Source organism: Hemitrygon akajei, chromosome 6, assembly GCF_048418815.1.
Source record: "Hemitrygon akajei chromosome 6, sHemAka1.3, whole genome shotgun sequence".
NCBI classification, from domain to species: domain Eukaryota; kingdom Metazoa; phylum Chordata; class Chondrichthyes; order Myliobatiformes; family Dasyatidae; genus Hemitrygon; species Hemitrygon akajei.
Genome location: NC_133129.1, coordinates 49,116,724 through 49,138,631, shown reverse-complemented (window position 1 = coordinate 49,138,631; position 21,908 = coordinate 49,116,724). Strand labels below are relative to the sequence as shown.

Here is a 21,908-nt window from a genome sequence, read left to right as displayed (position 1 = left end):
AGACCACACATTGCGAGCCCCATATCTAAGAAAGTAAGTGCTAGCAATGGAGAGGGTCCCGCAGGAGATTTTTGAGAATGATCCTAGGAATGAAAGGGTTACTGTATGAGGAGTGTTTGATAGCTCTGGGCTTGTACACATTGGAGCTTAGAGGAATGAGGGGGAGTGGGGGATATCTTTGAAACGTACTGAATATCGAAAGGTCTAGATAGAGTGGGCATGGGAGGATGTTTCCAATGGTGGGAAAGCCTCAGACCAGAGAGCACAGCCTCAGAATAGAAGGATGTCCCTTTAGAACAGAGATGAAGAGGAATTTCTTTAGCTAGAGGGTGGTGTGGGATTTATCACTACAGAAGGCTGCAGAGGCCAAGTTATTGGGTATATTTAAAGCAAAGGTTTATAAGTTCTTGAGTAGAAAGGTGTCAAAGGTTATGGGAAAAGGCAGGAGAATGGGGTTGAGAGGCAAAATAAATCAGCTATGATCAAATGGCAAAGCAGTCTCTATGGCCTAATTCTGCTCCTATGCCTTATGTATTATGTGAAGCTGTTATCATTTCTCCAGGACCTGTTCCCTTACAAAACATCACCAAAGGAGCTCACTGAGTTACTGCCAACAACTGTAACATCCTGCCACCTGTGAAATCCGTTCTGGCCCTTGGAGAATTAGCTGCATCACTTGAATTAATCCAGCCTTCCTAAAATGTGCACACAGTCCTCCTTCCAAACTCCTGCCACTCTCCCAATCCTATTCCAGCAGAATAATATAATCCAGTAAAATCTTGAAAAACAATAAAAAATGAATTCCATTTAAAGAAAATGAAATGACTGTAAATTCAACCCAAACATAAATAAAGTGGAATAAGTATCCCATCACCAAGCACATCTCACCCCTTCTCACTTTCTGCTTTCCGCATGGATCACTCCCTATGCGACTCCCTTGTCCATTCGTCCCTTCTCACCGATCTCCCTCCTGGCACTTACCCTTGCAAGCAGAACAAGTGCTACACTTGCCCCTACACCTCCTCCCTCACTACCATTAGGGGCCCCAAACAGTCCTTCCAAGTGAGGCAACCCTTCACCTGTGAGTCTGTTGTGGTCATATACTGTGCCGTATGCTCCCGGTGTGGCCTCCTGTACATCGGTGAGACCCGACGTAGATTGGGATACTGCTTTGCCGAGCACCTATGCGCTGTCTGCTGGAAAAAGCAGGAACTCCCAGTGGCCACCTACTTTAATTTAATTTCCCATGCCCATTCTGATATCTCTACTCATGGCCTCCTCCAGTGTCATGATGAGGCCACACTTGGGTTGGAGGAACAACATCTTATATTCTGTCTTGGTAGCCTCCAACCTGATGGCATGAACATTGATTTCTCAAACTTCTGGTAATGCCCCCCTAATCCCTTTTTCCCTTTCTCTCCTTAACTCCTTGCCTGCCCGTTTTCTCCATCTACTGCTGCTCCCCCTTTTTATTTCTTCCATGGCTTCTGTCCTCTTCTATCAGATTTCCCCCTCTCCAGCCCTGGATCTCTTTCACCAATTAACTTCCCAGCTTTTTACTTCATCTCTCACCCTTCAGGTTTCACTTATTACCTTCTGTTTCTCTCTCCCCTCTCCCCACTTTTTATTCCACAGCTTTTTTTACTCCAGTCCTGCCAAGGGGTTTTGGCTCGAAACATCGACTGTTCTCTTTCCCATAGATGCTGCCAGGCCTGCTGAGTTCCTCCAGCATTGTGTGTGTGCGTTGCTTGGATTTCCAGCACCTGCAGATCTGCAGATTTTCTCTTGTTCATGATGGAATAAATAATATAAAGGAATGGATTGAGTTTTGAAGTAGGTGGCAGTTCGGTAATGAATATTATCCTGTCGTGATCAGCATGTAACGCCAGCACATCTGACCTCCCAGTTTACAACTCCACTCGCCACTGGATCCAGCAGTGTGTACAGAACATACTGAGCTGCAGTGACAGATGCACATCGTGTCAGGAACTAGGAACAGCCCTGCACAACTTGATGGATTTTGCCACCCTTTACTAAAAGTTAAATTCAGTTTAAGCTTTCAGTTCAGTTTTCTTCGTCACATGTTCTTTCCTTTTGTATTCAACTCATAGTAAATTAACATACTTTAACTGAATTAATTTGCTTTTTCTTCCAATTGCTTAAATCCATTCATATGTTCTGAAATATCTCTGAATATTGGAGACATCTTGGAATCAGTGTAAGTACCATGAGATGCAGTAGGATATCAAAGACCGCGAGGGTCTGGTTTCATTGCCCAAGTCCCAGTTGCGGGTCAGACAGTACTCTGCCTCACTGTAAGGCTGTGGAGTGAGGGACTAAATGCAATGGATCTCGGAGCTTAGCTGCTAGATTATTGCAGGGACTGAGTGTCAGCATTGAGACAGATCAACAAGATCTGACTTCCTATCTGCAGCAAGATACAAATACTTGTTTCAGTCCACACACAATTTAGACCCCGTTGAAATGTTTAAAAAACATACAGCAGTGCTAAAACAGAGTCCCTTTGCTTTTCTAACTTCCATTATACATTTATAGTTCCCAGTTGTTATTAATGTACATTCAGTGGCCACTTTATTAGGTACAGGAGTGGAACCTGGTGTAGTCTTCTGCTGCTGTAGCATATCCACCTCAAGGTTCAGCATTTTCTTTAGTCAGAGATCCATGGTGAATGTACATGGTTTTTGGAGTTACTGTCACCTTCCTGTCAGCATGAACCAGTCCTCTGACCTCTCTCATTAACAAGACATCTTCACCCACAGAACTGCTGCACACAGGGAGTTGTTTGTAACTGCCCAATTCTCTCTACACTGTAGAGACTGTTGTGCATGAAAATCCCAAGAGATCAGTAGTTTCCAAGATACTCAAGCCACCCTATCTGGCAGCAACAATCATTCCACGGTCAAAATTATTTAGATCACATTTCTTCACCATCCTGATGTTTGGCCCGAACAACAACTGAAGCTGTTGAAACTGTCTGAATGCTTTTTGCATTGAGTTGCTGCCACATGATTGGCTGGTTAGATATTTGCATTAATGAGCAGATGTACAGGCGTATCTAATAAAATGGCCTCTGAGTGTATGTTCAGTACAACAAAGCCCAACCATAATTCCCACATAATAAGCAGCAAAATCTATATAAGTTCCTTTAGTAGGTATCTATTTAATACAATTTGATATTGAAAAAAATGGCAGTGAAGTTAGCAGATGTAATCATTTACTAAAAGAACATAAATTATTGGAATTTAGTAGCTGTTTGTTAAATATTAATTTGTCTTTTATAATTCCAGAACATAAGTTAATCGTGTTCGTATTAGCTCCAGGTGAGAAGGAAGTTTTCCAGACCTACAGAGCTTTCATAATCCAGAATAATATGTAATTAAAAATCAATAGTAATTACTAAAAATTTGGAGAAAATAATCTAACTCCAGAAGATGTTAGAATAGAAAAGAAACAACCTGCTTTTTTTTTTCTTTTGGTCATAAGGAAGGAAATCTAACCCCATGAATTATGAGGAGAATCAATGCTGCAAAATGGTGTTAATGAGGGTGAGAGAATATCAGAATAAGAATCAATCAGGTTTAGTATCACTGGCATATGTTGTGAAATTTGTTAAATTAACGGCAGCAGTACAATGCAATACATAAAAATAGAGAAAAGAAGACTGTGATTTACAGTATGAAAATATACAAATTAGTTAAATTAACTAAGTAGTCCAAAAAATGGAAATAAAAAAGTAGTGAATTCAGAAATTAAATGGCAGAGGGGAAGAAGCTGTTCCTGAATTGCCAAGTGCGGGCCTTCAGATTTCCTACCTCCTTCCTGATGGTAGCAATGAGAACAAGGCATGACCTTGTATTCTTTGCTGCTTTCTACTTTTTCTTTCCTAGAATTGACTCCTTTGTATTTTCCACTGAGCGAGCAGATAAAGAAGGGGTTTTGATATTTTAACACAATTTAACATTGTTAAAATATATTAATAGCAAACTAAAATGTAACTTCATAGAATTAGTCTGTCAAGTAATCAAGTTAGTGTTTTGAAAAAATAATTTGTTAACAGATTTATAGCACCTTGTGTTGCAGCATTTTTATACAAATGTGGCAGAAACGTAATCCTTAAATCTTCACTTCAGCACTATTTTGTGGGCCTGATAAATGCGAGTCATTTGGCTGAGAAACATCAATATTTCATGAACGAAGTTAGCGTATTTTTGACCTTTGCAGTATTACTGTGAATTACATTGCTGCAGGGTGCAAGGATAATTGAATGATCCAAGGAAATATATTGCCCTATTTATTCCTTATTAAGGCTAAACCATTAAATACTACCAAGAATTACTTATCCATAACGTTAAAAAGACTAATAGGGTCAACAAAGTGCTTGCATGTTTGCATCTTGTAGATAAAAATTCGGCTGTACAGTGCTTGAACTTTGGTTGCTGCCAGTGCAGATGTGGTTTGAAGTTTTGAAGCAAATTACCTGCGGAGGATTTTAGCTTGACTTATATCTTCACCTTAAGTGGAAAGAGTTATAGAGTGTGAAGTCGATTCTTGTGCAATGCTGAGAGCATCCCAGAGCTGCAGCAGCACACTGCACAATTTCATCTAATCCCATATGTGAGCTGTACACCATGAAGGCATTGAGAAGCAGGAGGAGCAGCAGGACTCCGTACTTCCACATGCACTGCTGAAGGGTTCTTTCCAAATCAAACGGTTGTTAATAAGTGGTTGCAAAGATGTTTGATTATGCATCTTGGCTGGAGTTTGATTGTTGTATCACACTGGATTTTCTGAAATAGAGTGAGTTTTGCAGCTTAGAGTAGAGACTGAAGTGAACTCCAGGATGGGTAAGGGATTATACCCAGAACTGTAGTCTGGTCCAGATTCACACTAAGTTTTCCAAGATACTACAGGCTGGGGAGAGCTAGATGCAGGATAATGACAGGACTGGCAGGGAGTAACATCCTGAACAATCAGCTGGATCCACGCCAACCATACTAACTTGACCAAGGTGAAATATTTAAGGAGACACTGGCCAAATATGAAGTGTTGCACCTTGGTAGATCAAGTGTGAAGAGACAGTACGCAGTCAAGGGCAAGACTATCATAAGTGTTGATGTGCAGGGGGATCTTGGGGTCCAAGTTCATTGCTCCCTGAGAGCGGCTGGACAGTTGATAGCATGGTTAAGAAGTCATATGGCATGCTTGCCTTTATTAGTTGATGCATTAAATTCAAAAGTCAGGAAGTTATGTTGCAGTTTAAAAAAACCCTTTCACAGTCCACAACTGGAACATTGCATACAGGTCCGGTCACCCCGTTATAGGAAGGCTGCTGAGGAATTGGCGAGGGTCCAGAAGAGATTTATCAGGATGTTGCCTGGATTAGAGGGCATGCGCTATATGAGGAGAGGTTGAACAAACTTGGGTTTTTTTCTCTGGAGTGACGGAGGCTGAGAGGAGATCTGATAAGATTATGTGAGGCATTGATAGAGTAGACAGGCAATATCTTTTTCCAAGGTTTGAACTGTCTAAAGCCAAAGGGCGTGCATTTAAGGTGCGAGGAGGTCGTTTCAAAGGAGATGCGAGGGACAAGTTTTTTTTTACACAGACAGTGGTGCGTGCCTGGAATGTGCTTCCTGGGGTGCTGGTGGAGGCAAAATGCACAGGAGTGTTTTAAGGTAAGTTCAGATAGACACAAATGAGGAGAAGATGGAACTTTATGGAGATTATGTAGGCAGAAGAGATTAGATTAATTAGGTATTTTTGAGTTCTAATTTACTTGGTTCAACAGAACATTGTGGACCGAAGGGCCTGTTCCTGGGCTGTACCTCCACTCTGCTCCTCTTAAATCTCTGTATTATTCTGCAGACGCAGCAGCTCCCTCATACAGGATCAGAGCTGCTACACGTTCCACTTCCAGTTCTTGCCAGGGCAATCAGCTATTCTCTGCATTAAAGAGCAATAGGGCAGGCAGAGCAAGTCAGGGAAAAGGGTGATAAGTTGATATTAACATACAGAGCAGCATTCCAGTCTGTTATGCATCAAGACCTGACACAAGAAAACAGCATCATTAGAACCCAACAGCAGGGAGAGGCTGAGAGCTTCGTATTGTTTAATGAAGACTGGCCTGGATAAAATCACTGTCCAACAGAACCTGAGGAACCAAAAGCCCACATAGAACAAAACAAGGATCAGATTTAGAAATGGGTGGATAGACGTGGCCATGAGGAACGATTCCACCACCAAAATCCAATGGATCATCATTGACTAGAACTTCAACTGGACGAAGCACAAGTGGCTATGATATCAGCACAGTGGCTGCATATTCTGTACAGCGTGACCCAACCTCTGCTACTCTAGAGACTTCCTGGTGTCCACAAAACACGTACATGTTAGGACTTTGATAGAATGTCTCCAAAACTCAAGTCAATGAAAACTCAAGAAGCTTGATATCACCAAGGACAAAGCAACCAGTCTGGTTGGCAGAGCTTCCACTCCCCTGAACACTCCACGTTCCACTCATATACACCACCCTTGTGGCATGTACAGTACCATCAACAAACTGCTCATTTCCCATCAACCTTCCCTCTGTTGATAATCATCGCAATTTTCTTTTCCACAAAATTAGTAAATAGAAGACTAAACAGAATCAACTTTCCAAACCACATTAAGTGATTTTATCATCAATGTCTCCTCTGCTTGCTCTACTGCTCCTTCCAGTGCCCTTTCCCCACCTATTGACCGACATCGCTGATGTATGGCTGCTCTCCAGCTCTGGAAGGGACCACAAGTGGTCTTGAGGGACCATCACAAGCAGCTTTAGGCATAGAAGCACTCCTCCACCACCAATGAGCATCCTGGGCTGGTGCTGACTGAGTGGCAAAGTAGGCATCAAAAGCCCTGACAACCTGAGAGAGGAGGACAACACTAGTCCCTGGCAATGCCATCACAATTTAAGAGAGATCAGACTGTTGGGTGCCAGAATGCTCAGAGTCCCTTTGAACACTATTAGCAGGAAGGCCTCTGTCTCATCCTCCAGTGCAATCGTCAGATGCAGATTGGCATCTGCTTGCGCCGAGACAGATATCCAGATATCAGTCAACATATTTTCTAGGTGGATTTGCAAATTTCAAAGGGAAGCTGGTCACCATTCCTACACTGTAAATAATAGGATTGATGATCTATGCCAAGCTTTGAAGTGGACACTTAGACATACATTGCCTGCTTTCAGACCAGTATGTCAACGCACCATCTGTTTCTTTATGTATCTGCCGAGCTTCATTGATGGACTAATCAATCTACCTGTGACAACCATTACAAGACTGACCCTGGACTGCTCATCTGCTCTGCCCTGACTACACATCATGATGCTGGTTGATGATATCCAACTTAACCTTTCCTGTGTTCAGGTACCAGTATGTGAGTAGGTGGTTCTGTGGCAGACTAAGTGACAGGTTCCGATTAATCAGCATCGGCTGCTTGGCTGTGGAGAAAGTAAGTGAGGGTTTAAGGGTCAGTGGGGTCAAGTGACCAGAGCTTCCTCATACAGTCAGAAGACATTGTGAAGGGGTGGTGGGACGTGAGGAACAGCAGTGAGAATGCACATTCATCTTCACTATCTCCTGTCCACAGAATTACCCCCAGACCAGTGGGCCACAGATCTGGAGGCACAGACACTGGCTGCACATGACTTCCTCTGCTGAGAGAGATGGGTAGAGGTCTGGCAATGAGCTGGGCGAATGTGGCCTGAATGTGACTGTTCGTAGGTGTGGGGGTAGAGAGGTGGATGTCTAACTTTAGGTATATGAATGTTAGTCAGCAGTCCTATTTGACACAAGGTGGGGAGTTGAGCAGTGGGGCATTCAGCCTGAGGAAATATGGGAGAAGGAATCTACACTGACCACAATTATGATTATTATAATTCCTGCAGCATTGTATCAAGTTTTTGGGCTTGAACCCAAGGATTCACAATTTTCAAGTGCATCTGGTATGGAAATGGCAATGCATTAGATTGCAAGACCCTGCAATGGTTAGTGAACACTGCTGAAAACATCACAAGATCACAAGACAAAGGAGCAGAAGCAGGCCATTCAGCCCATCGAGTCTGCTCCACCACTCCACTATGAGCTAAACTATTCTCTCATCTAGTTCCAATTTCCGGCTTTTTCCCCATATCCCTTGATACTCTGACTAATTAGATACCTATCAATCCCCTCCTTAAACACCATCAATGATTGGGCCTCCACAGCTGTATGTGGCAACGAATTCCATAAATCCACGACCCTCTGGCTAAAAAAATGTCTCCTCAACTCTGTTTTAAACGGGTACCCTCTAATTCTAAGACTGTGGCCCCTTGTACTGGACTCACCCACCAATGGAAACAGCCTTTCCACATCTACTCTGTCCAACTCTTTCAACATTTGAAATGTTTCTATGAGATCCCCTCTCATTCTTCTATACTCTAATGAATACATTGGGGTCTCGGCCTGAAACATCGACTGTACCTTTTTCCATAGATGCTGCCTGGCCTGCCGAGTTCCTTCAGCATGTTGTGTGTGTTGCTCATCATGCACTGGTCACTTTCATCTGTTATTATAACAGTGCCAGTAACAATATAATGTCGTACATACATATAATGTCAATCTTCAGTCCATGCCACTCAGGGACTTATGCTAATGTTATTTTGTGACCAAGTGCTGGATTGTAACTATATGTGTTGTGTGTGAATATATGTACCGTACTCTATTTTGCAACTTTGCCCAAGAAAAATGATGTTTTGTTTTTATATACATGTGTATAGTTGAATGACAATAAACTTAAACTTGAACTTGTGTTTTCATGCTTCTTCTGTCATGATAGGACTTGCCTGATAGAATTCTTGCTCCATCCCAAGAAAGCATCTTTCATGACCTGACCAAGGTCCCCAGAGCTGGGGTGTTCTCTCACTCACACCAAACGTCTAATACCAGAAGGCATCCATTTAAGATAAATTTGGGAAAATTCAAAAGGGATGTGTACAGCAAGAACTTTTTACACTGGGAATGCACTGCTAGAGGTGGTAGTGGAGACCAGTATGTTAGAGGCAGTCAGCAGGACCGTAGGTAGTCACATGAATGTACAGAGAATGGTCTATGTACAGACAGAAGAGATTAGTACTCTGTAAGGACAGGTGTATTTAACTTAATTCGTTTGGCGGTATATCAGGGACCGAAGACCCTGTTCCTGTGCTGTATTGTTCTGTGTTAGAACCATAGAACATTACAGCACAGAAACAAGACTTTTAGCCCTTCTTGGCTGTACCAAACCATTTTTCTGCCTAGTCTCACTGACCTGCACCTGGACCATATCCCTCCATACACCATTCATCCATGTACCTGTCCAAGTTTTTCTTAAATGTTAAAAGTGAGCCTGCATTTACCACTTCATCTGGCAGTTCATTCCACACTCCCACTACTCTCTGTGTGAAGAAGCTCCGCCTAATTTTCCCTATAAACTTTTCCGTTTTCACCCTTAACCTATGTCCGCTGGGTTTTTTTCTCCCCTAGCCTCAGTAGAAAAAGCCTGTTCTTGCATTCACTCTGTCTATATAACCATATAACAATTACAGCACGGAAACAGACCATCTCAGCCCTTCTAGTCCATGCCGAATGCTTACTCTCACCTAGTCCCACTGACCTGTACTCAGCCCATATCCCTCCATTCCTTTCCTGTCCATATACCTATACAATTTTACTTTAAATGACAGTACCGAACCTGCCTCTACCACTTCTACTGGAAGCTCGTTCCACACAGCTACCACTCTCTGAGTAAAGAAATTCCCCCTCATGTTACCCTTAAACTTTTGGCCCCTAACTCTCAACTCATGTCCTCTTGTTTGAATCTCCCCTACTCTCAACGGAAAAAGCCTATCCACATCAACTCTATCTATCCCCCTCATAATTTTAAATACCTCTATCAAGTCTCCCCTCAACCTTCTACATTCCAAAGAATAAAGACCTAACTTGCTCAACCTTTCCCTGTAACTTAGGTGCTGAAACCTAGGTAACATTCTAGTAAATCTTCTCTGTACTCTCTCTATTTTGTTGACATCTTTCCTATAATTCGGTGACCAGAACTGTACACAATACTCCAAATTCCGTCTTACCAATGCCTTGTACAATTTTAACATTACCTCCCAACTCCTATACTCAATGCTCTGATTTATAAAGGCCAGCATACCAAAAGCTTTCTTCACCACCCTATCCACATGAGATTCTACCTTCAGGGAACTATGCACCATTATTCCTAGATCACTCTGTTCTACTGCATTCTTCAATGCCCTGCCATTTACCATGTATGTCCTATTTGGATTATTCCTACCAATTGGATTATTCCTATCTATACCCATCATAATTTTATACACCTCCATCAAATCTCCCCTCATTCTTCTACACTCCAGGGAATAAAGTCCTAACCTATTCAACCTTTCTCTGTAACTCAGTTTCTCAAGTCCTGGCAACATCCTTGTAAACCTTCTCTGCACTCTTTCAACCCTATTAATATCCTTCCTGTAAATAGGTGACCAAAACTGCACACAATACTCTAAATTCGGCCTCACCAGTGTCTTTTACAACCTCACCATAACATTCTACGTTCTATGTTCTATTTTCTAACACTCTATCCTCTACCAAAATAAGTCACAAAGAACAGGCTCTTAAGTTCATTAAGCACCTAGTTACAGTAATCCCCATATTGTACTCTCCCCACATCTATTACATTCCAGATTCTACCACTCATCTACACAACACGGGCAAATAACAGTGGCTAATCAACGTACTGACCTGCACTCACGTCTTTGGGATTTGGGAAGAAACCAGTGTACCCATGTGATTACATGGAGAATGTGCAAGCTCCATACGGCTCTGAACCTGTGAGACAGCGGTTGTACCAGCTGTATCATCGTGCTACAACACCCTCGTTGCATACTGCCAGTGAAAGCAGTGCAAGTTTTCTGCTTCTCTAATATCACTAGAATGTTAAACTGAATCTCCTGAAGTATAAAGCTGTCAGTATTGCAGCACAATAACAACATTCCCCCATGTGACATTTCCGTTACCCTTGCAATATGCAAAAAGCTTTTATCCTGCAGATGGCTCAGTTGAAAGAGCTAATCAGGTGAAAGTCACTACTCTGGATTTGCCTTGATTCATTCGGACAAGTGGCTACAGGCAAACTTCAGTCCGCCTCAGTTGCAAAGTTGCAACTACTTACCCACAGCACTCACTAACAGGGATTCAGTTGCAGATTCTGGGAAAACGTGCTGTGGAGTGAGAGAATAAAATTAAAAAGATGGGACAAGTAACACATCTCAATGGCCAAGTACAGACGGAGATGGAGGACCTTCATTGCTCCCCTAAATGCTGTGGCAAAATGGATGGTAAGTAAGTAAGTCCTGCAAAACTTGATGGCTAGTAGTTACAACTTGATGCTTACTGAGGTCTATCAGTTCTATCAGGGCAATGAGGGAAGCAAAATAAATGCTGGTATCACCCAATAAAACCAACATCAGTGAACCAATGAAAGACAAACTACCACCATAGCAAATTCCCATAAGGAACAGAATCAGAATCAGGTTTAATATCACCACCTTATGTCATGAGATTTGTTGTTTTGCAGCAGCAGTACTTTGCAAAACAAAGTAAATTACAGTAAGTATATATAAAAAATTAATTAAGTCATGCTAAAAGATGGGGAAAATATACTGAGGAAGTGTTTGTGCGTTCATTTCCTATTTAGAAATCTGATTGTGGAGGGGAAGAGGCTGTTCCTGAAACATTGTGTGTGGCTTCAGGCTCCTGTACCCCGTCCTGGTTAGTATCAATGAGAAGCCAGGTCCTGGTTGATGGGCTCCTTAATGATGGATGCTGCCTTTTTGAGGCATCGCCTTTAGAAGATGGGGAGGCTAGTGCCCATAATGGAGCTGGCTGCTTTTACAACTTTCTGCAGCTTTACTTGATCCTGTGCAGTGACCCCCTTCATACCAGATAGTGATCCAATCAGGTAGAATGCTTTCCATCGTTCATCTGTAGAAATTTCCAGGTCTCTCTGGTGACAAATCAATTCTCCTCAATCTTCTAAACTTCTGTCATGCCTTCTTTGTAATTGCATCAATATGTTGGGCTTTGGATAGATCCTCAGAGATGTTGCCACTCAGGAACTTTAAATTGCTCATCCTTTCCACTACTGATCCCTCAATGTGACTGTTCCCTCAACATACCCTTCCCGAAGTCCACAATCAATTCTTTGGTCTTACTGACATTGAGTGCAAGGCTGTTGCTGTAATACCATTCAACCAACTGATCTATCTCACTCCTGCACGCCTTCTCATCACCATATAAAATTCTGCCAATAACAGCTGTGTCATCAGCAAATTTATAGATGCCTATCCACCCAATCGTGGGATTAGGAACAATAGAGCAGTGGACTAAACACGCATCTTTGATGTGCACCAGTGTAGATTGTCAGTTAGTGTGTGTTGCAGTTAGGAGACGATGTTATTTCCAACCCGCACTGACTGTGGTCTCTCGGTAAGTAAGTCTAGCGTCCATTTACATTGTTAGCAGAGGAAGTCACATGGACACTATCTTCAGTCTGGTATCGTGAATAAATTGCAATGTCAAATCACGGATAGAGATCTGTGATCCAATACTGAACAACCCAACAAAACATATTCCCTACTCCACACATGCAACTTTTCCACTAAGACACCAGCAGCAACATATCACAGAAATACTGAAGCCATTGAATGCAATTTGTAAACAGAAGAGATTCTGCAGAAGCTGGAAATCCAGACTAACACACACAAAATGATGGAGGAAGTCAACAGGTCAGGCAGCATCTATAGAAAGGAATAGTGATCCAAAGTTTCAGGCCCAGACCCTTTATCGGAACTGGAAAGGAAGGGGGATGAAGCCAGAATAAGAAGGTAGCGGGGGAGTGGAAGGACGACCAGCTGGAAAGTGATGGGTATTGCCAGATGAGGGGAATGTAGGTGGGTAGAGGAGGGTCATCAAGTGAGAAAGTTGGAGATGATAGGTGGAAAAGATGGTGACAACCAACAACGCGACCAACAGTGACGTTCTGCAGACAGTTCACGAAAGTACTTTTGTCACTTGTTCTTCTTTCAAATGTGATTCTGCTGCTGAGCTGTGTGCAAGTGGAACCTGTGTTTTACATTTTGATGGTGTATTTTTGGGCCGATCGAGCAACCTGGCGCTTTGCTGTCTCTGAGGGAGTTCGGTGAGGTTTGGAGCAGAGTGTGCAGCCTGGGGGACTGAAAACCTGGAGATGGGGTGCAAGCCCACCAACTGAAGCTTCGAGCAAGGTTGAAGAACGCGAGTGGAGGACGGGCAGGCGCTCTGCATTTTCTGCTTGCATTTGACTAGTCTTCCTCTCCCTCTCGCTAGCTGCTGACGAGGGAAAATGCAGGAGTCTTGGGATCCATGTTGCAAGGACTGATCAGCAAGGCTGTGGACTAATCTGGGGGGGACTTTGAGGTTTATGTTGCATGTGTTTGGCATCTGGTTACTCCTTTACTGTTTTTGAGTGGTTTGATCAGGACAATTGATGTTGACAGAGGCGCTTTAGCGAAGAATGGTTCTGCAACCCACAATGGGCTGGCAGCACGGTGCTGAAGTGAACTAAACTGAAAACTACTGGACTCATAGTTTGATGTTCAATATTCTATGTGTTGTCTGCTCGCTTTTTTTTCACCAGTTGGGTATTTGATGTCTTCTTGAACGGGTTCCACGGTGTTTCTTCCTTTCATGGCTGCCTGCAGGAGTATGAATGCCAGAGAGGTAATCTGTATACATACTTTGATAATAAATGTACCTTGAATCTTTAAATCTATGAACCTTTGAAAAGGTAAAGGGCTGAGGAAGAAGGAATCGGTTAGGAGAGGGGAGTGGACTATGGAAGAAAGTCAAGGAGAAGAGGCACCAAAGGAAGATGATAGGCAGGTGAGGTGAAGTGAAGGGGTAAGAGGGGAGTCATAATGAGGAATCCGGAAGCCTTGTGGAGCAAGATGGTAGCAAAGACAAGTTCACAGGATGGTCACATAGCTATGGCAGTGAGAATGGGTCAGCACATGTTTCAAAGAGTTGGATAGCAGCAGAGATCATAGAGTGGATCTTCCATAGAGTGGAAGCAGTGCAGTTTGCTATGTGTCATGCTAGCTTGTACTCGGTGAGAATACTTTTTGTCTGGTTGATGCAGAGAAAACATAAAAAGCAATAGGAGGTGACTTGCCATCTAGTGAAGTGAAACAAGTCCCTTACAAATAAAGATTCATGTCCTCGCAGTGTTTAAGCTTAATGAAAGAATATAAGTAACATTTTTCTCACTAATTCAGCATCGATTACTCTTTTTACTATTATGGCTTATCACAAAAACAATAAAAATGCTGCATGTTCTTGTTTAATAGTTTATCTACAGTATGTTAATCATTTTATGTTATATTGCATCTTGTGTTTTTTCTACTATCTTCTACTAACTGAATATACACTGGAAAGATCCTATCTGAGATTGCTGCACTATAATTGTATCCTCCTGAAAGCACTAATGCTTCATCATTGGTGATAAAACAGAGCTAAAATGTCATAGGTTTATACAGACAGTTCACATTACAAATGCAGATGTGGAAATGTGTAAGGAAATGCCAAAATAAGAACAAAATGAATGGTTTACATTAGGAAGAAGATTATGTTAACAAGCCTTAGTCTAACCCTCTTCATCTCCCTAATATGTTGTCACAATGAAAACTCCAATTGATCTTGACACTCCATGTGTAACACCTATTAAAAACTGCCCAGTTCTAATTTTTTAAAGTCTTCCGTCTGATAGAAGAAATATGTTGGCATTGAGTTTTCGCTCAACTCTGTTGAATTAATATATCATTAGATACTTAACTCATCAAATCTGAATTTACCAATCATTTATTCAAATCATTTATTCAACTTCATTTTATATGTTCAGTTGCTTTCTCAGGATCCATGCCTACTCATCAGCCTTTGTAGCCAGATAAAAAGATAGAACCCTCCCTGTTTAGCGCCTTCCTCTAATGGTCACATGCACTTTACCATGCTTCCCTTCCTTTTGCCAGTTTGCTACTGGGGACCACGGAGTCCAAGAGTCTCTCAGTCTGAATGAACCACCCAGCACCCATTTACATTAACCCCATTTCATACTCCCATGTTCCTACCCATTTCCCAAGATGCTAACACTCAGCTACACATGAGGACCAATGTACAGTGACCTATTGACCTATTTCACCAGCTTGCCATCGGGTTGTGGGAGGGAACTGGAGCAGCCGGGGAAAGCCCATGTGTTCATAGAGAGAAGGGCAAACTCCACACAGACAGCCAGCTAGGACAAGATTGGGTATGGGTCTCTGGCACTGAGAAGACAGCAGTTCTATCAGCTGCTCCTCTTTGTTCATCCATTTACTGCCATTTTGCAGTTTTTCATTCAGATTTGCAAACTGCAACTTTTCATTCATTGTCTGTCACACTGCAGTTTCTCATGCATGACCTATCACAATGTAAGTTATTTGTACACATGATGCACATTGGAGCGTTTTGTGCTTGGACTGCCCCACAAAAATGTTTTCATGTGCGTGCAGACAGCCTGCAGATCTTTTTCATGCAAACCTTCCCACAAAATGGCAATAATGCATAAATACTACCACACATTACACCTTCCATGTTCAGCAGAATGGTCAGAATTGAGAAAAGGATCAGAAGGAATTTATTAATGCAATAGTTTAATTTTAAAATGATTGGAAGGTGAACCAGTCATCTCTAACTGGGACGGGAGATGAGTTGGTAAGTTTCTGTTTCTTACGGATATTGATCCTGTTGTCATTTCATTCACATGTTCCCATTAAATCTTTGAATTCTCAACATTCTGCATTAGATATCACTCCACTTGACTAGTGACCATGACCATGGTAGATCCTCCACTGTGCCACTTCAAAGTATGCTTTATATGCCAAACCTGTTGCACTGTTATAATTTGTCATCGCCATCTCAAAATTGACTACTTTTTCCAAGTTATCATTACAAATTTCAAGCTTACACCCCTATTTCCCATAGCCAAAGTGTTTATGTAAATAGGGAGATACATTAATACCAGCACCAAATCCCATGGAAACTTACTTCCCTCATTCAGTTTGATAAAGACCTATAATCTCATTTTCAGTTTCAGAGTCTGTTAACCATTCTGCTACTTGCTTTCTGACATCACAAACTGCAATCTCAGCTGGTGTGGCCTTTGGAAGTTCAAGTATGTAGCATCAACATTCTGCAATCATTTCAATGAATGAACTGTACTGCTCCTGCAAAACAGGAAATTCCATGATCTATGTCAGCAATAATAAACTTGATTCTGATTCTGAATTGGCAAGCCATTTGAAATTCTTACTGACAATTCTTTACCCTATTTTCAGATCTCACAACAAAGTTTCCATGTCTTTCTGACCACTGACATTAAATTAACTGATCCATGTTTCCCTGAATTTATTGCCTCCAACTTATAAATATAAAGATAGCAGAGGTTTATGTGTCTAATTTCTTATCCCTTGCTCCTATAGTCTGTAGTTTGTCTGGACCTGTCTCTCCATGTTATATTCAGTTATTATCTTCCACATACCAAGTTAAATGCCCTGATACTATTTTCATTTTCTTTTTCTAATGTCATGAAGTACTTCTTATATTAAGCATCCTTCTTCGTACAAGTATGTAGACAGGAAGGAAGTGTGTAACGCCCCGTACTTTTGGGGTTTCATTGCTCAATAGTACAACGCATACATCCAAGTGCTGTGTATAAAGCTAAAGATGTACATCAACATTAGAACACACTTCAAAATATATAAAAGGCTACATTAGAAAACAGATTATTTATAAGCAAACAAAATCCAGTCAAATCTGTATAGTCCAACAACTGAAATCGTAATCTTCTGGAGTAAGGGAATCTTCATGAACTATTAATGTGTTAATCACCTTAGGAATGATAGTTTCTTACAAATATTATACAGGTTCCTAGTGCTTATAACATTGAAATAACATTTACAAATTACATTGTGTAGACAATGAACTAAAATCCAAATTTATGTATAATCCAAAAGCTGCCCGGTCACAGGGAGTTCAGATGAGATCTTCCACTGTTTAGTGACAGCAAATAATTTCCATGATTTCAGAACATCCAGGGATTTAAATGTCAGCCAATAGGGTGTCCTGACACAGCAGCACCATTGCCGTATGATGGGAGACAACAGTAGGATGTAAACAATTGCCCCTCTTCTGTTACCGAGTGCCCACGGAGAACGAGCACACAATGTCTCCAGATACAATGGGGAATTCAGGGGTTTGTGTGTAGTTGTAGATATAATAATAACTGTATTTTAATCTGAAACAGTAAATAGTGAGTTTTATAAACTTCTGCATATTTTAAAACGGAGTATTGGTGTGATAAGTCCTGCCGAAGGGTTTTGGCCTGAAATGTCAACTGTACTTTTTACCATAGATGCTGCCTGGCCTGCTGAGTTCCTCCAGCAATTTTTGTGTGTTTCTCAAATTTGCAGCATCTGCAGATTTTCTCTCGATTGCTGTGATATTGTAGTCATTTGAATTAACTTGTATATATAAAAAAGGATATCAATATTTTTAGATTTGTTTTGGGTCATTAGGTTGGTGGAGCTCCACTAGATATACTTTGCAGCATATTATACCTGCTTTCTTGGCTCTTCTGATACTGTGAACCAAGTAGGATAATTATGCAATCCTAATCTAGAAAAAAATAATTACAGGGACTAAATGTTGGTCAGTTGAAACCAAAATACTTCAGCTAGATCTTTGAAATCTGCTTCTTCTGAGTGTGTGTCCCAGGTGCCCACAGCAACAAAGAATTACCATTGATTTCTATTATTATCCACACAGTTATGTAATAATCTACTGTCAATTACCATTTTTCATAATCAATTTATAGAGTGGGATATGGTTTTGTTTCTGTAGTAAATTAAAATCCTGATAGTTTGAATCTAGAATAAAAAATGTGGCAGAGGAATGATCTCAGGAAAAGAAAACATGACAATAGACAATAGACAGTAGACAGTAGGTGCAGGAGTAGGCCATTCGGCCCTTCTAGCCAGCACTGCCATTCACTGTGATCATGGCTGATCATACACAATCAGTACCCCGTTCCTGCCCTCTCCCCATATCCCTTGACCCTGCTATCTATAAGAGCTCTATCTAACTCTCTCTTGAATGCATCCAGAGTCTTTGCCTCTACTGCCTTCTGGGGCAAAGCATTCCACATATCCACCACCCTCTGGGTGAAAATGTTGTTGGACAGTTATAAAAAGCTCATGAAGAACAAAAAAAAGTCAAGTGTAAACTGCAGGTGCTAGAAATCTAAAATATAGACAGAAAATACTGGAAATACTCAGCAGGTCAGGCAGCATATGTGAGAAAACAAACCAAGGTATTGTTTCAGATCCCAGACATGGAAGGAGACAAATGAAGATGCAGGAAGGGTGGGGAGGGGGATGTCTCTGACAAGGTAAAAATGGAGTGAATCTAGTCAAAGGAATGCAAAGGAGGACAACATGTCCCACAGGTTCTGGGTGTTTCTTCCACTCCAAGTCGTCTCTCTGTGATTTTGGCTCAACTTGTTTGAATTTTCTTTCTTCCTTTTCCTTTTTCTTTCTTTGTTTTTGTGGTGAACTACATATACCTGTCTGGACATGCCCCCCCCCCCCCACTGACTGCTCCTGTGGCTCCTCCCACAGACCCCAATATAAAGGCGATTGGAGGCACTGCTCCTCCCTCAGTCTCCAGGATGTTGTGTGGTGGTCTCTTGCTGCTTGTGCTTTCTTCCAGCCAATAAAAGCCTACCTTAACTCATGTCTCTGAGAGTTATTGATGGTGCATCAGTTTTTCCTCTGAGTGTGGAGGACGTTCCCCACCTAACCTGTAGGCTTTGTCTCCCTACTTTGCTCTCTTATGCCCATTTTCTCACACTCTAGCTGCTGCCATTTACTCATCGACCAGATAACTTTGTTCACAGCTTATCCCCGTGGTCACCTGGGTTTCACCCTATCAGAAACATCCCCCTCCCTCCCCCTCAATGCAGTTTAATGAGCCTCTTTTACCTTCTTCCAAGATCTGATGAAGGAGATTCCACCTGAAGCATTAACTCTGTTTCCCTTCCCATAGACACTGATTGACCACTCAGTGCTCCCAACATTCTCTCTTTTTCTGCTATAAAAGCTCTCAGCCAGTTTAGCAGTTTGGGCTGGAGACAGAACTTCAACAAGGTTTTGTCAGTGGTGATTGCCCACAGATAACCAATGTGATTGACATCCATCTGCTCTTGAATTGGCTTTGCAATGCACCTGTTTCAAACCACTTTGCATGGTCCAGAGTGTCTCCACAGGACAACACAGACTGCGCATGAAAGTCTGGTTTTAGTGGTGATGTTCACATTACAGGGATGAATCAAAATGTAATATCTGACAGCAAAAATAAACTTTAAACTTTCAATAGTTCAGTAAATCAAAGTGATCTTTCTCTTCTGCGAAATATATTTAAACCTCATCCGGTTCTTAGTCTGTTTCATGTAATAATCACAATACTCAAGGGTCAAAGAATAATAAACAATATTTTTTCTTTGTCTTGTGCTATGCATCTTCCTTTGTTAATGGGGCTGGGCCCTGACATATGGTTTGTAAAATACTTCCCCAGTAGCAGGTAGAGCCATTGATGTACTATATTTGATATAGATGACAGAAACAACTGCACACAGAATTAGTCAATTACCCTGTTTGGAAACAGGAAGATGATACTTTTTTTCAGAAACAAGGGAAATGAAGTTAGAAAGTGGCCCATATGCACTTTGTAAATCTGTGTGTATAATTTTCAGGGTTAGCAACCTGTTAACTTTGTTACACATCCTCTACACCAATAGCAAAACAACATACCAGAACTTTTGGGAGCAAAGGTTAATGTTCTATAATCCGGAAGGCCAGTGTGTAAATGGATAGAGGTTATACCTCTGCAGATGGTTGTCACTATATATGTGCTCAAACAACATCATTCTAAGGCTGCTGCAGATAGCATATCAGACAAGCTGAACTAAAGAATGATGAAGAAATTGCAACCTCCTGACTTTTACAAGATGCCATGTCAAACACACCGGTGAACTAAGTGCGTTAGAAGTTCCAGCAGCTCCAGCAATCTCTGTGGATGTACCACTCCGCTTTACTTACATCCTGACCCTTCTCACTTGCCACTGGGAAGGGCCTACACACACCGTACAAACAGCCAAGCCTGGCATCTCTGGAGCCGGCCGTTTATGTCATTGTTAATTCCATGCTGCACTAAATGGTCATACAAGAGGTACAATTCCAGCACACCTTAATGCCACTCTGGTCATTATTTTCTATGGTTGCAGCATTACCCAACTAGTTACAGTTTAAATTACCTTGACAAGTGTTGTCTCGTTCTTCATAGCCTTCTTTGCATAAGCACCTCCCAATTGGAACCAACCACTCCCCATCAGCACTGCAGTACATTTTTGGAGTGTCATCTTTTATTGAATTGTTGACACAGGTACCTGGCACCTCCACCAGCGAAGATGAATCAGCTCCTGTGATCGTATCTTCAAAAATAGCAAGGTTTCGGAATGTAGATGGACACTTCTTATAGTACACCCGCACAGAGACCAAAGCAATGCAGGCACCAACATCCTGAAAGGCGAGGTAGAATCCCTTTTTGGACAGGGGGCCAACCTCTCGGACCTCTGTGTTTAATTTCATGACTCGATCTCCGAGATCTAGCTCTGTGAAACTTTCATCTGCTGCTATTGTGTCAATTTTAGTGTATTGGTTCTCTCTGATGTATCTCCCATCATCATCATCATCTGATTCAAAATGATACACATTAAATGTCTCTTTACAAGTGCCAAGGCCTCCAGGGAGACTGTTGCAGTCCCGTAATGTGAACTTCAGCTCAATGAAAATGCGGTTGGCCCCTTCGTTGGAGATCCAGTTAGTCTGCAACCAGTTGTTCTGGTTTTGCTCCATTACATTGCACACTTGGTATGTGTGAATGGGACTGTAATTCTCATCAACCTCACTGATTTCTTCCCACTGTAAGAAGTAAACAAAAGTACAGGGTTAGGTCAATCTGATACAAAGATTTGAAAGTATTAAAGGATCATGGTTAGGTATGCACATTTGGTATTTGTATCAAAAAGAAGCACACAATGACAGGATTGGGTTTTTTTGTTATGAAGGCATCTGTAACATGCAATGGCATTCTTTTACTTTCTGTCTGCATATTCCTTTTTCACTTCCGTTCTTTCCCTACTCACTATTTAATTTTCTTATCATATACCTTTAAGTTATGTTTATTTTCCTTACTAACTCCTCACCTCTGCAGGTTTACATTATTTTTTCACTTACTCTTTCTCTTCTTTGCTAATTTCTCCTACTCTCCTCCCTTTTTACCTCTACCTCCATCTCCTCCTTTTCAACATCTCTCATTTTCCCTCACCTCAGAGATTCTTTTTGCCTATTTCCCTTCATTTTGCTTTCCCCGTACTCCTCTTTGCTTCCAGTTTTCCTCTCCACTTTGGCTTATTCTATCCCTTCACTTCCATTTTTATTCTCCTCACTTTGATTTCCCTCGTTCTCCTTGCTTTCACTTTCGCCCTATCACTTTTCCTGTCTCCTATCTCTCTTCTTTCCTATTCATCCTTCTCCCTCTCCCTCTCACCACAGTTCGTTTTCTATTCCTAACCCCTTGTCCCATATCCCTTTGCCATTTTAATTTATTACTTCTCCTTGTGAA

At 41.6% G+C, this 21,908-nt stretch overlaps 1 protein-coding gene across 2 annotated transcripts in view; it reads right to left on the bottom strand.

Moving 5' to 3' along the window:
* Positions 1-21,908, bottom strand: part of LOC140729064 (ephrin type-A receptor 5-like) — a 326,116-nt gene that overhangs the window by 224,963 nt on the left and 79,245 nt on the right. For both annotated transcript variants that reach the window (XM_073048348.1, XM_073048347.1), the window contains exon 3: positions 20,539-21,205. In XM_073048348.1, the coding sequence (XP_072904449.1) occupies positions 20,539-21,205 (667 nt within the window). The remainder of the gene's footprint in view (positions 1-20,538; positions 21,206-21,908) is intronic.